Source organism: Ammospiza nelsoni, chromosome 9 (assembly GCF_027579445.1).
Source record: "Ammospiza nelsoni isolate bAmmNel1 chromosome 9, bAmmNel1.pri, whole genome shotgun sequence".
Taxonomy (NCBI): domain Eukaryota; kingdom Metazoa; phylum Chordata; class Aves; order Passeriformes; family Passerellidae; genus Ammospiza; species Ammospiza nelsoni.
In genome coordinates, this window is record NC_080641.1 from 27340013 (window position 1) to 27354683 (window position 14671).

General features: G+C 39.0%; 1 protein-coding gene across 1 annotated transcript in view; it reads left to right on the top strand.

Annotated features, from left to right (window-relative positions):
- Positions 1-14671, top strand: part of MAST2 (microtubule associated serine/threonine kinase 2) — a 187152-nt gene that overhangs the window by 107004 nt on the left and 65477 nt on the right. Inside the window, exon 5 of the mRNA XM_059477731.1 lies at positions 14479-14570. Coding sequence (XP_059333714.1) covers positions 14479-14570 — 92 coding nt within the window. The remainder of the gene's footprint in view (positions 1-14478; positions 14571-14671) is intronic.

The following is a 14671-nucleotide window of genomic DNA, read 5'->3' on the forward strand; positions in this document are numbered from 1 at the left end:
TTGCAATCTTGGTCATGTTTAGCAATAGAGAATTTTTTACTGTGACAAATATTTGATACAGTTTTCCCCTACTCCTTTTGTAAAACTTCTGTACAGTCCTGTTGCATTAGTAATAGCTTGTGTGCTCTTAATTCAGGGCTTCTCCTCCTTGGTTTTCTCTCAGTTTTAATTTGGTTTCACATTGCAAGAAAGGGTTACTTTTGGTATTCTGCCTACTGAGCTACGGCACATTTCTCTATAATGGCTTCTGATATGTACTAAAAATCCTAGAGGGCTTGACTCCCATATGGCTTCCCCTGCATTAGGAGGCAAATGGGAAGGACTCCTCTTTCTGCTCGGTGCATTTTGTGGAAATGAGCTCTCCCTGCAGCTGGTGGGATTCTCGCCGCAGCTAATGGCTCTGGAAAAGTGAACCATCTGCTGCTCCGGTCAAAGTGCCTGCCTTGCTTCTTCTCCAGCCTATTCCCAGAAGGATAGAGAAAGTCAAGAGCAAACTGTAAACACATAAGTTTCTCATGGGAGGGGTGACATAAACATAAATCACATTTACCTGTCAAACTGGTTCTGTATAAATATTTATGAGTTTAAACTATAGGAGAAATATGAGAACTCCTCAAAGGGTTCAAAGGGCATATGGGGCTGGTATTCTGATATCAGCTCTACTGAGGCATTGCCTATTGAAATTGGATTATGGAAAGATAAAGCATAATTCTGATGTATTTAAATTAAATGTCTCTGCATTTAAGTCCTTTTGTTTCTTTACACTTTGGGCGTATGTTGAATATACTCTTGCAATTTGATATTAACAGCACTGTAGAATTGTGCTTGTTGTGTTTGCTGGTCTTGTAAAACTGACTGACAATGCTGATTTCTAATGTTTCCTCATTTTTTTCATTTTAATCCTCTCTGGGTTGAACCAGCTGTGGCTGTGGGTTTTAATGGTATCACTTTTGTTTAGTGGCTTTCTCTTTGCAAAGTTAAGATGGGAGATTTGTATGTTGAAGTGACTTGAAAGATAATTCTGGAGAATGAAAAAGGTGGACTTCTGTGAGGAAGGACATCTTGGATTTGTATCTACAATTGCCATTGATGCTTTAATTCTCTTTCCTCTTCTCCTTTTAATGAAAGGGCTTTAGCGGAACAAAAATTGGTTAAAATCACAAGAATTAACTGCTTGTAAAGTGTAAAGCAATCTTTAAGTAGCAAAACACCTCTAATATCAGTGATTCTGTGGAAATCATTGTATTTCATACAAACAGTTCCTTGGTAACTAAGAAAAATGTTTTTCATTATTGATATAGTCACCAACAGTAAGAGAAACCAGCTTTCACTGGGATGTAAATGGGTGAATGGCAATAATCAGGTGGCCAAGAACACATAAATGGTGCTTTCTGAGGCATTGGTGTTCTTTTGGTAACTTTTCTGTTGCCATAACAGGACCACCTTAGACAGTGAGTCCATACATTTTTCCCCCAAATGTATTCAGTGTCTTTTTTATGCTGATTCATCTGGATTGACATTAAAAGCTGTGCGTGTCAGAAGGATGCCACCTCCTCCATATATACATTGTCACTTTGAAGAAAAACAATTAGTTTGATTCTAGCAGAATACTTACTTTTTTGTGGTAACATAAAGCTAGCATTAAAAATGTGAGTCTATACTATAATTATTTAAAGTGACAGCTGTCTCACCACACATTTCCTTGCTTAAATGAATAACATAAGAAATATTTCCCTTATGTTGGGAAGGATAGGAAAGACCTGGAAATCTGATGCTTTTGATAATACTTAGCTTAATTCTTTTTGCCTAGCTCAGCATATTAAATGACCATCTGACACTCAGAATTGGAGAGGAAATTTCATTCAAATTACTTCTGCTAGGTATTTCAATATGGCCTTAGGACAAAAGCACTGCTTGGGGGAGAAAAGATCTCCACCTTATCTTCTGAAAATCTCTTTATGACAATAGTCTGTTGGATTGCATGGAAATGTAATGGATATTTTGCTCACTAATGGATGAGTTTTGGGGAGCTTCCAATACACTCTCCATTACAGGATATTTGCACTACTTAAATACAATGAAAGAGGCTGGTCCAGTGAATGGAAGGGAGGTCCTCCTAAAACCCCCAAATATTTGTAATGATTCAGGCAATCCGCCTGGACTGTTTGTATTTTCTAGTTTATGTGGGATTCTGTGCAAATCATATTTTATGTTGATTTTGAATACTGTTGGCAGATTCCCTCTTGACTAAAACCCAGGGAAAGGGTCTTAGAGGGTTAACATTGAAGTTTTGAGCCTTGAAAGCTTTTTGTTCAGATCGAGACTCTCTTGTATGAACATTTGGCTATTGCCCAGGACAAACCAGTTTTTCAAGTCAAAACCTTTGTGGAGAGGAAATGAAGCAACACACAAATTGCAGACAATTTCATGAATTATTTGGATCCTTCACATGAACGAGACTGCTGAGCATAAAATAATTGTTCACTGGTGTTTTAAGTGAGCTAAATGAAATAGTGGGGTAAGAGACTGGTTTGAGGAGAGTTATGAGGAAAAAGGAGATCCTGAACTTTACAGAGGATGCTCAGATCAGGTCAGTTCCACTGTGGAAAGTAAGAGTAAATCACTGGCACGTGATTGGCCTGGAAATGTGCAGTTCTTGTGTTTAATTGAAGTTGACACATTTGGGTGTTGGAATCCTTACAGAGTCTGTGCATCTGCTTGTTTTGACTGTTTTTTGTCTCTGACAAGCGCATTTTAAATCTGAGTGCCCACCAGCCTAAAGCTCTGGGATGGACTTGGAGACGTACCTGGATGTGAGGAACCCCTGCCCATGCCAGGATGTGACTCTTTGCAGGCCCCTCTTCTTTACAGGTGTGAAGTTCTGGTCAGGAGCAGACTAAGAGACATTCTCTGGTGCACCTGGGATTCCTCTTATTTTACTGCCAGCCGGATGTTGACCTTACAAAGAACCATACACCTTAGAGCAGTTTTTTTTTTTTTTTTAGATAAAAATGAGACTTTACTTAAGGAGCTGAGAGACACATTGTATGGCATGTCATCTTCTATCACCAGACACCTGCCTGGAGAGAAATTACTTAGTTTTCAGCTGGGTGCTCAACACTTTGGATTGGCCACCATTTTAGTTACTATATTCAGCAAGTAAATATCTTTTCAAACTATAAGGAAAACACCTTTGAAGTGATTTGATTCTACATTTGTAGCTAATTATCAGATAATTCCTGAATAGTTTTTCTCCACTCATAGCCCAATTATCTTTTTTTTCCCTATTATTTTGAGGACTACACATTAATACCTAATATTGTTCTTTATAATACCGAATTAATGTAACTAATTAATATCTTTATAATACCTAATGTTTTAATTAATACCTAATGGTGTTCTTAGAGTAATTTGCTGATAAAATGAAGCATACTTCTGTAGCGAAATGTCATAGGTTATTCCAGGCCTCTTAAATATTTAGTTTTAGAGTCTGTTTTTGTGTTTTTTGGTTTTGTTTTTTTTTTTTTGTTCTATGTCAGCTGAAGGTGGAAGGGTCAAGAGAACTGGGATTCAGAAGGAGGATGCTTACAAGTCCTGTGCAGGGCAGTCCTTGTGCCAGATATGAAATCCAAGCCACCTGATACCGGTCTCTTTTGTCTATCATTTTAGGCAATGCTATGCAGCAAGTTGGACGTGTTTTGCGATTGTTGGCTTAATCAATCACTATCTTCCCACAAAAATGCCTCAACTGTCATGTTTTATATGAGGACAAAGCGTAGTAACGTACTGAAAATCTAAGCAAGTGTTATACATCAGTATGATGTCTCCCCATATTCATTGCTGCCTGCTGTGTTTACGTAGCACTCAGCACATAATTTCAACTCCTTCAGAATTTACAGAAGATGTAAACGTCACTTGCCGTGCTCTGTTTGATGTTGAAGGAGTTCCTTGTGGTGTCATGCGACACTGGCAGTGAGCATGTGCCATAGCAGAGGCTCTCAGTGACGTGAGGTAAAAAATCTTCTGCAGGCACACATGAGAACAGCCTTGCCCTGGATCTTTGTTCTCTGAGGAAGCAGGCTTGGATCCTGCGGTGCCATTTGAAATTACTTATTTCCAGTGCATTGTGTGTTTTCCTGTCCTGTAATTTTTTTCTTTCCAGTCTTGATTGCATGGTAAATTAGGATGTTACAATTAGCAGACCTAATTTAAATTAGGCATGATTGCTATGGAATTTGAATACCTGACTTTCTCTCAGTGTTTGCATTTGTCTTCCTCTGTGTCTTCATTTGTGTACGTTCTGCAATTTTCATGGGTCTCATTAGTTTTCCTGCTGGCCGAGCTGGTTTCAGTCTATGTGCAGAACAGAACTAGGGCAGCAAGAATGCTGGGATTCACAACTCATGGCTCCCAGAAATGAATTTTGCAACAGTCTTTTACAGAAATAGGCTAATGTTATTTAACAGCCCTATCTTTCCCCACTTTGTCTCACAGAAAATTTGGGCTGTGTTTTCCTGTGCTTGTGAGTTTCTGCTGGAGTTTGTTAGACACCATTTGTAAAAATAATGTACAGATGTTCTTAGTTCCTTTAGTTATGAATAAGTATATAAAGTTTTCAAAAATCTTTTAGCAGTTTCTTTGCTTGCATTCTGATCCAATTTTACACGAGGTATATGTATTAGATATCTGCTTTTTGAACAGTTGTGTAAATTATGGCTCAGATTTTCTAGGTTTTGGTTTTTTCATTCTTTTATGATTTCTTTTTGTTATCACTGCTACCATCCATTTATTTTTGATACTAATTTTGATATTAATATATTTATATGTACTGCTCTCTACCATCTTACTGGAAATTATTTTGATTTTACTTTTTAGCCTTCTTAAGTAGAATAGCTCTTAAAACAAGCACCCTTTCTTGGCAGTGATGAGCTGCTTCACCCTTTGGATGTACTGCTGGTATAAGCTTTAGCTGTCAGCTTGTGACTTCTAATGTTTGTGTTTTTCTTCTGCTCAGTTTTGTGAATGGTTGTTCCAGCTTCAGTCCTCTAAAATTTCAAAACCCTGTGTGTGTGTATCTATTTGTAGTACACATTCGTATAGTTATTAAACGGGAACAGCCATCCTTGTATGAAAAATTGATGGCTGTTGGATAATGAACATTTGGCTCAGCAAGTAGGCTTTACACAAAAGAATGAGGTTTAACATGTAATCAGGCTTGATTGTTCCAGAAACTTCCCCTTGCTGCAGATCTGAGGGCTGCTCTGTGTGCCAGGGCAGGATCTGCACTCGGGGTCTCCCCCTCTTCTCCTGCCCTTGGTGGTTTTGTTGCTCCATTAACAGGAGATGTCTTCTACAGGTGTATTTCCTTATTATTTTAGTAGTCAGCTTATTTGATCTGATGTACACTGCAGTATAGCTATCTAATGTATTATTGTAAATAATTTTTTCATATCTTTTTAAGTGTGTTGTTTTTATCCAGGGCAGTGGTTTATTGACAGACCTGTCTGTGTAAATGAGTAAGGACCACATAAACTGAATGCTTTATTTCAACATTGCAATGTAACTCTCTACATGAATTTACACCAGTTTTAGTGGCTACACTGAGCATTTTCAATGTCCACAGAACTTCAGCTCCTGTCTGCCCCCTTCTTTGATGTTTAGAGCCAAATCTCAATAGCCTCTTTTCCCTCTCTGCCATTCTGTGAGTGCACTGATTAGAGAGGTCCCAGGCAGCATTTCCTCTTCCAAAGCTTAAGGGAGCAACCTGAGCCATCTGTATTCTCTCTTTGTATCTGCTGTTTTGAATTAAAGCACCACCTTGGCAAACACATCTCACCTTTGCCTTCTCTGGTAGGGAAATGCTCTGCTCAGCCCTGGTGGAGTCCAGGCAGGCAGAGCATGGCATTTTCCTGTCTAAGCTTAGTCCTGGACAAATGTCAAAAGTTTTGTAGCCTTCCCACTGAGATTACAGTTTTGTTTAGCCCAGATATTTTCCTAATACATCCATTGGACGATTATCAGTCTACCTTACTACACTCATGCTTTGCTATTATTTTTTAGAGATGCTCTTGAGGATTTTTCTCCCATCTTTGTGTGTGTGTGCAAACATGAGCAGCAAACTGTTTTCAGTGCTTCTCTTTGAAGGCCTTTAGAGGCTGAATTTTTGTGTGTATATGTATATACATACTTTAATACTTGCACAGAAAAGTGGTTTTACCCTCTTGAGGAAATGAACCTGTCTTCCTTGGACTGCCTTTTAGAAGTAATCTGTTCTTTTTTTTCAAATTTTATTAAATTGATGCTGATATTTTTAATTTGGTTTTATTTTGTAAGAATCTGCTAAGAGTTGGGAAACATTATTGCTTTAGGAAGGAGAGGGTTTTGGTGATGAAAATAGAAAGCACAATCTCGCCTTCTAAGTTTAGAAGCAAAAGTATAAATTTAAGTGATCGTTGTAAGGTAGGCAGATGGAGACTGATTTTCTGCATCTATGTCATTACCTACTACACCTTGCAACTGGGGATGAATTTGAGAATTGTTTACCTATTCAATGAATATTTTTCTATATATTCAAATTCTGCAAAGTTAAGAAAGGCAAAATGGAATCCCAATAACATAAAAGAGCATGATTCTCATAGCAGGTAATGGTTAGGGCAGTGTCTGGGTCAGAAAGATAAGGAGGGATGAGAGTGTTGATGTAGCAGTGGTGCAAAGCATGGTAATATATATTTTGCAGCTTGCCTTGGTTTTTTTGGTATTTTTTAAAAGGTGAGATATTTTGGTCCCTTTACCTTCTGTGTTGAATCCCAAATATCTACAAAGCCTTTCTGTCAAAAGGTATTCAGAACTGAAAAATTCAGGGATGGTGGTTTCACAAAAAGCTGCCTAAGTGGAATTGGTTGCTGATGAAGAACCAGGCATGTGGAGTTATTGTCTAACAACAAGTTCTCTTTGTTGTCTGCTCTCCTGGCACATTTGTCCACATGTGGTGCCGTGTTCTGTTCAGGATTTTCTGTGCTCTGGTATGCTGGAAGCTGCTTGCAAGGTAAATATGCTGGGTGATGCTTAAGGAGGTTGATGTCGCAGAGCTGAGGATGGCAGTAAGTGAGGCTCATGTGCAAAAAGCAGAGGCACCAGGGGTGGAAGCACAGCCCAGCACTTGTCTGAAGGCCACAGCAGAGATGTAGTTCCAGCTGGGAGGAAAGCACATCACAAGTGTAGCATTCTGCCAAGCAAGCACAAACCCTGACACTCTTCAGTTGGTCTCCATAGCTGGAGAAGATGAGTCTTACCAACAGAGCAAAACCTTTCCAGTGGAGCTCAGGAAAGCACCTTAAGAATTTGTATTTTTAAAATGTGCAAATAATTTGATTACAAACATCCTAGTTTTGTTGAGAATGTTGCCACCCTGGTTATTACTCTACTGGTCAGCTGTGGGAAAATCTGTGTTCTATGCAGTAGATGCAACTCCCTGGACAGTCTGGAGATTAATTCTAGAATGGTGTATTGTTAAATAGATTTAAAATTAGATCAGTAATTAATCCTCATGCTGAGGTTTGGAACCGCAGGTAGCTGGTAATGAGCTAATTTGTAACATTTTTTGATTCTTAAACTAAGAAAATGCTCTGAAACAAAATGAAGAGAACTGATCATGTTGTGTGCTACAAAGCAACCAAATGAGTTTTCTTATTGTTTTATGTAACATTTACATTAAACCTGAAAAACTTTCTTTCCGTTTTCAGCTCATCTGCTTTGTTTGCTGGGTGCATCTTTGGGGAGAGTGTTTAGAGTAGGTTTGTTATATTGCACACCTGTATGTAATTGTACACTCCACGGTTAGAGGATTTGAAACAATATAAAATCACTTTGTCATTTCATTCTGGAATTTTTTTGCTTGTATTTTTTGGAGGAAAAGAAATGTGATAAACCAGCTTCCGTGAGAATTGCCAAGTAGAGACTTATTTAAAAAGCAGCTATGCTATGTGAAGCATTTAATAATAGATTTGGAGGAAATGGGAAATGAAAGTATGCAGTTATGCTTAGCATTCATTCAATCAGCCTTTCACACTTTGTGATGTAACTTCATGGCAGTATAATGCATAACACAACTGAAGTAGGAGATAGGAGTGCTTGAGAAGGTTTATTTTATGTTTTTGCCCATTAAATAATGTCTGTATTTGTTTTGAGATCTCTCTTCCATAATCAGAGATTTTTTTCGTACTTTTGTTCCTTTATGCTAAAACAAAGATAGGCTTGGAGCGTGTTCAGAATAAAGTGGATTTACGTGGTTGAGAACGGCTGTACCAGTCACTGTAATTTGTTGTGACATCTCATTTTGTTTGGCCTTCAGAGTTGTTCCTGTGTTGTTAATAATGCAAAAGGTCTGGACTATACAGAGTGGTGTAAGCAGGTGTGCACCAGCCTCAAGCATTAGGCAAATTAGACATAAATTTGGGGTTCACTGGCAATTCCAGCCTTTTCTTTTGTAATTTCTTAGCTTGCAGTGATGCTGCTTCTTCAATTCAAGCTCTAAATGAAGTAGGAGGGCTTGTCTAACATATAGCTTGGTTTAGATGAAAGGAAAATGGCCTTTCATGCAATAAGTTAATTCCTAAGTACAAAGATGTTAATTTTCCTTAAAACAAAAGAACCATCTGCACCCATTTTACTCCTTGCTTTGTGAATCTTGCATTGCTTGACTCTGTGTTCACCTCGGTTAATGTGCTTGGTAGCAGGCTGAGAGATATGGTGGCATTGTGGAAAATTACGTTTTACCCCTGTGCACTCTGGATATCTGTACAGAAGTACAACCCACACTTCAAAAGCTGACTGCATCTTTTTCCTCTGTGCTCTTCTTTTTTGGTCCAGTTTATTCTGTCTCATGGGCATCAAAACAATGGGCAGTGCAAATTTGAGTGGAGCCTGGCTTGCTGAACAACTTGCATCTGTTACTATGCTTGTAGTAATTAAATTGTAGGAAATGTTTTGTGGAAGAGGACCCTGCACTCAGGCAGTTGGTTTTCATTGTTGTTTTTATTTAAGTTCCAAAGTTAAATCCTATTTGAAGTTCTTCAGAAAGATGGTGGAAACAGGAATACTGTAATCCAGTCTCAAGATCATGAGAGTTAGGGATTGATCTTATAGAGGAGTGAATGGCAGGTACAGATTGTCCAGAGATGCACTGGATAAAGGCTCCTTACTTGTTTAGTCTGGCCAAATAACCAGGAAGGAATCCAAATTCAGGATGTTTCCTTCCTCCTGGGATTTTAATGACAGAAAATAAAGAGCAGTTTTCCTAGGTGATGTTGGGAAGAAGATAGTTCTGTGTCTATTGTGGTGGAGACCCTGCCTGCAACCCTTAAGAAGTTGCTTGTTGGACTCGTGCTTCCATCCTTCGTATCTTACCCGTGTGTAATTGTTTTTCTTTACAACAAAATAAGTCTTCATTGTAGGAATGTGCAACCCCCCAAACCTACACCATGAATAATAACACTTTTTTCCCCCCAGTTATCCTAGGATGAATAATTCTTAAAGTATTCTTGAATGTGGAAAAAAAAAAAGAAATCAGTTGAACCAGATGCTTACTTATCTATTTTAGAGAACTAATTATCCCTGTTGTTGGTAGTGCTAAAGCTTACAAAATTGCTTCCATCTTTGAATTACTATAATTAAGACGATAACTTCCACATCTAGTTAACATTGCTGTGCAGCTGCTGCATTCATTGACATGCAGATTTTGGATTTTGTAAATTTTCTGTCATTGTGAATAAAAATTTTAAATACTTATTTTCATTTCCAAAATGTCTGTTTCTCATAAAGAACTCTTTGTAAAGCAAATCAACTGAAACCAAACTTCTGTAATATCAGAAGGGAATCTGGTGAAGTTTGGTTAGGTGATATTACATTTTAGGAAAATATGTAACCACAAATAACTTTAGTAGATATGACTGCTCTGAATTTGGATCCCGATTCATAGGGATTTGAGGTCACTAAATGGAGTGTCAAATCTGGAACAAGTCTTATGTTTGGCTTCTGAAATGCTATTTTGAAAGAAGTTAGTGCAGGAGTTAATCTGGCACTCTGACAACCTGAGGTAGTTCAAGAAATTTTAAAATTAAAATTTTTGGTTGAAGATTGGGCTTGATGATCTTGTAGTTCTTTTCTAATTTTAGTGATTCTGTGACACATCACTAATATTAATAAAATGCATTCATGAATAGTAACCAAAATGTGATTGAAGCTATACTTTTTCCAAGTATCTTATTTCTTCAAGTTGATTTCTGCCCAAGTCAATGAGAAAGCTCATGCAATCAGTGCTATCAGTGTTATCCTGTTTACTTACATACTCCAGCAGTTTCAGCTACGAGAAATTTCTCAAGGCCTATAAATTCAGATGGATTTTGAGAAACTTCCTTATCATTATTCATTTATAATAACCAGCATCCCTATGAAATTGCATGATGGTGGTTGGTTATTTATGTTTACATTGTTTTTTTCTGTGGCCCTCACTTTCATTACACGGATGCCTCCTGGGCGTTAATCAGTTTTGCTCGGTGAGTTGAAGATGTCCCCTGAGTAAACTGCTAAAATAAAGAATCAAATATCGATTCATGCTGAAACTGAGTCATTGATTTCTTTTTCAAACTGAGTAGGCACAAGAAACAAGGTGCACTCATGTTGCTCATTTCAGAGGCTTGCCCTGGGCTTGGCCATGGGTGAGGAGGAGGAGGAGGCTGGTTGGGGTGCAGATGAAGAGCTGGGGGCTGCGTGCAGGTCGCAGGTACAATGCCAAAAGTGCTGAGAAATAACTCTGGGCAAGGGTGCTGCCTGGGGGCACATTGCAGTGGGTCCAAAGGCAGTGTCCAGTTACCGGAGCCGTCCGATGTCCTGCGGGGTTCAGTTTCAGGGACGCACTGGGGACGCTTCAGTACTCGTAACAAATGATATTTTTACTGCAGGCAGAGAAGTTAACTCCAGAAACAGAATAAAATCTCTATTTCCATAATGATCCAAAGGCATTGTTTCAGCTGTTTCAATGTAAGATATCCATTTTACTATTTAGAATTAAACCGAGGTGCTGCTGTGATCTCACAGGTTTCTGGACTCGGGTTTGGCTGTGAGTGTGTTTGACCAGGGAAGGGAGGGCAGCTCCTCCAGAGCTCTGCATGGGCTGGAGCTCAGCCCTACAGCTTTGAGCCCTACAGAAACTCTGTGCTTTTAAAATTGTGTTTTGCCTAAGCTGGAAGACCTGGAGGGGATTTGGTCTCTGAAATGATGAAGTGAGATCTGAGAAAAAAAAAAGGTTAACAAGACCCATAGCAAATTGTGAGAGAAAAGGAGGTTCAGGGCAGGACTCACATTGTGTTTAATGAAAGCAGCAAAACTTTGGCTTATAAACAAATAATAATGCTTAAATCTCTGTGGGCTGGTTAAAAACTGGTTTTTTTTTCTAGTTAAAAAGTAAGCTCTAGCCAACCTTCTCCCCTTTTACTTTCTCCTATTACTCCTGTTTTCTTATGTAGATTGAATTAATTTTTGAGCAAGAAAACATACAGTATTGTTTCAAGAATCCACAAATGGTAATAAATAATAATTAATGCAATTTAAAGGATTAACAACATGATCTCCTCATTATCTTTGGCCTGGTAGCTCACTTTTGAGCCGAGCACTGTCTGTCTGGCTAAAATGAGCCTTCCAGGAAATAATTTTTTTTTTTTCAGTGGAACTGCTTCTGCCAACACTTAAATTGACTAGTTTGAATTTCTTTGGCACTAAGCCCTGCTTAAAGCCAGCTTTGCTTCCTTCATATTTAGCTGTTCTTTTAGAGGTGCTCAAATGCTGTCATAGTGACTTGTGGGGGGAGAGGTCATCCCACTGAACTCTGCTCGTTACCTCCTCCATTCACCCTCTTTTGTTTTAGTGCCTACCAGAACTTCATCACTCTTGTTCTGCATTTCCTCTTGGATTTCTACATCTCTTAAAAGATTTTTTTCTCTATATGCAGATTTTTCTCTATATTTCTTCCACCAGTAGAGAGTGTGATTGTACTTGTGTATTTTTCTCAACATAGAACATGAATTTGAGAAGTTGGGTGTTGTGTTTTTAGTCTCTGTGTTTAAGTTTTGCCTTATTGCCAACACACATAAGTCATAGCAATGGCTAAACAGACCCAAGTGGTGTTTCTCTTTTGCACATGAGAGATCCAGGAAAATTAAAAGTTATCCAATGATAAGGGTGCAAAGAGAATAATGTTTTATTCCAAACTTGGGCTAGGCTTTCACTCCAAGCCTTCCCTCCTCTGGGTACATTTGTGTAAACCTGACCTATTTTAAGGGGTCTCAGCTGTGCTTGCTCTCCATCCCCTTAACCCTTTCTCTTTTGGCTCCTTATATTGGCAAAGACAGCAAAGAAAATGGGTTTATAAAACTCTATTCAATTGGGAAAATGCAGGCAAGCAGTTAAAAAGCTCTGAGGCTCTGAGTTTGGGACAGTTCACTTCCCCTGTTATGCTGTGGTTTAAATATACCAAGTTTCCATAGTCAGCTCCAGACATTGCTGTGGTAAAGTGTGCTTTAGGAACTCTCTTTAGCAAAGAGATAAAATTGTAGAGAATGGAGCTCTGTTTTCTCACTGTACTAGTGGTTTTTATTGAGCAAGATCTTAAATTCTTACACTATATTTGATACTAAAATACCCAGGATTTTTTTTATTTCTTACATAGTAATATATATTACACTAGAATATTCAGGAATTTCACGATTCAAGAAAGATTTTGTGCTAATGTAAACAATGATTATCTGGTATTAATGTTGGAATTGAATATTCTGGGGTTTTTTCAGCAGTTACTGGAATAGTGTAACTGAAAACATGTTTAAAATATCTGTGAACTGGGATTTTAAGCTTCTTAAAATCAGGCTGTTAGTTTTTCCATGAGATGTGCACAATGGCAATCAGTTTTTGGATGGACTGTTGTTGAATAATACATGAATGTAAATGGAGATTGTATGGAATCAGTTGGATAATTCTGAGGAATGCTTTAAGTACACTAAAGAGCCTGAATAGCAGTTAATGGTGCTTCAACTTTATTACTGTTTATTATAGTTGGCAGTTCAGTTGTATTTTTTTCTGCATCAAGTTCTCTAGTTTCCTATAGAACAGCAATAAAATAAGCTTACAAATAATAATAGTCAGATGCACTGTATCCTGTGGCAGCAAAATACTTTTGCATTAAATTGTAGCTCTTGGCAGGCCGAGTGTGTTTATTGTTGGGCAGCTCCAGCAGATCAGTCAGTGCACCAAGGACCTGGCAGGCGTCAGCATTTGGGGTCTGCAAGCAAAGAGGCTTTTCCTGTGCCTGGGGAACCCAGTGTGGAGCTTCACAGGGCACCCCTGGAGCGGGGCCAGAGAGCTCCTTCCTCAGCCTTTGCTCAGCTTTCCCTGCTCCTGGCTGTTCTCCCACCCCCATCAGCCCCAGTGGGATTCTAGGGACCTGTTTTGGGAACTGCTGAAGTGAGCAGGAATGTTTGTGCCATGGGGGAAGCAAGCTGGAGGCACAGAGAATGGATGTATGTAGCTGTGGTGCTGGGTCAGTTCTAAGATTTTGCTGGCAATTTCATTTCTTCTGTTTAAACAGCAGGAGAAGTGGCAATCACAAAGGGATTTAACTATCTAACTGCTCTTCTTCGCAGATCTCATGATTTAAAAATGTTTCCCTCACCCACTGTGATTCCTTTTGTCATCTTCAGAGCTAAATGTTTGCTACCAGCAGTCATGAGCTGGGAAGCAAATGGAGGAACACATCCTTCTCTTCTCTTGGCTCGGCTTTCCCAACAGGGAAAAAATAAATCTGAACTGTCCCATAAGAAGTGTCACTTTCCTTGCTGGAGCAAAGTCAGGGCAATGAGTGGAGTTGATGTGGTGGAGGCGTGTGTGAAACTTGCTTTGCAGAGTTTTCCATCGGTATTGCCGCATGTGTTCACAAAGAGTTTTGAATCCCAGGCTTTAAGTTTGAGTAGTAATCCCACTCATCTGCTGGGTTGTGTTAACACTTTGCTCTGTAATTTTAACTCCGCCCTAAGGAATATGCTCTAGTTTCTTATAACCAAGCCAATAATTTTAACGGATTTATTTGCTATGTTGGGTATTGGTAAGAGTATCCACAGCACTCTGGGCTATATTACATTGTTTTTTGTGTGAGTTGTAAAGCATGAGTAGCACATATTCTGTGAAACAGGAATAAATTACGAGCTATCTCTAGCAGCCTATGCAACAAATGCTTCCAGAGTGTTGAAACACTTGCTGCTGACAAAGTACCTTTCTTCCCTGTACATTTCCATCTTTGCAGGATCACTACTGAGGTCAAGAGTATGAGAAAATCCCACCCTAAATACTGAGAGATTCTGCAGGACCTGCCTCGAGGTGCTGTTGTCCATCTGACCGTGCCTAATGGTTGGTTTATTTTTCTTTTATTTCTTTCAGCTGTCGGACAAGCAACAGGAAGAGTTTGATTGTAACATCCAGCACATCTCCAACTCTCCCACGGCCACATTCCCCTCTTCATGGACACACAGGTAACTCCCTAGGACTGCTCCACCTGGGAAGCACCAGCAGTCACTCACTGCAGTGAAACTCAGCATCAAAGTATGCCCTATGGAAATTACTCTGTCTGTCG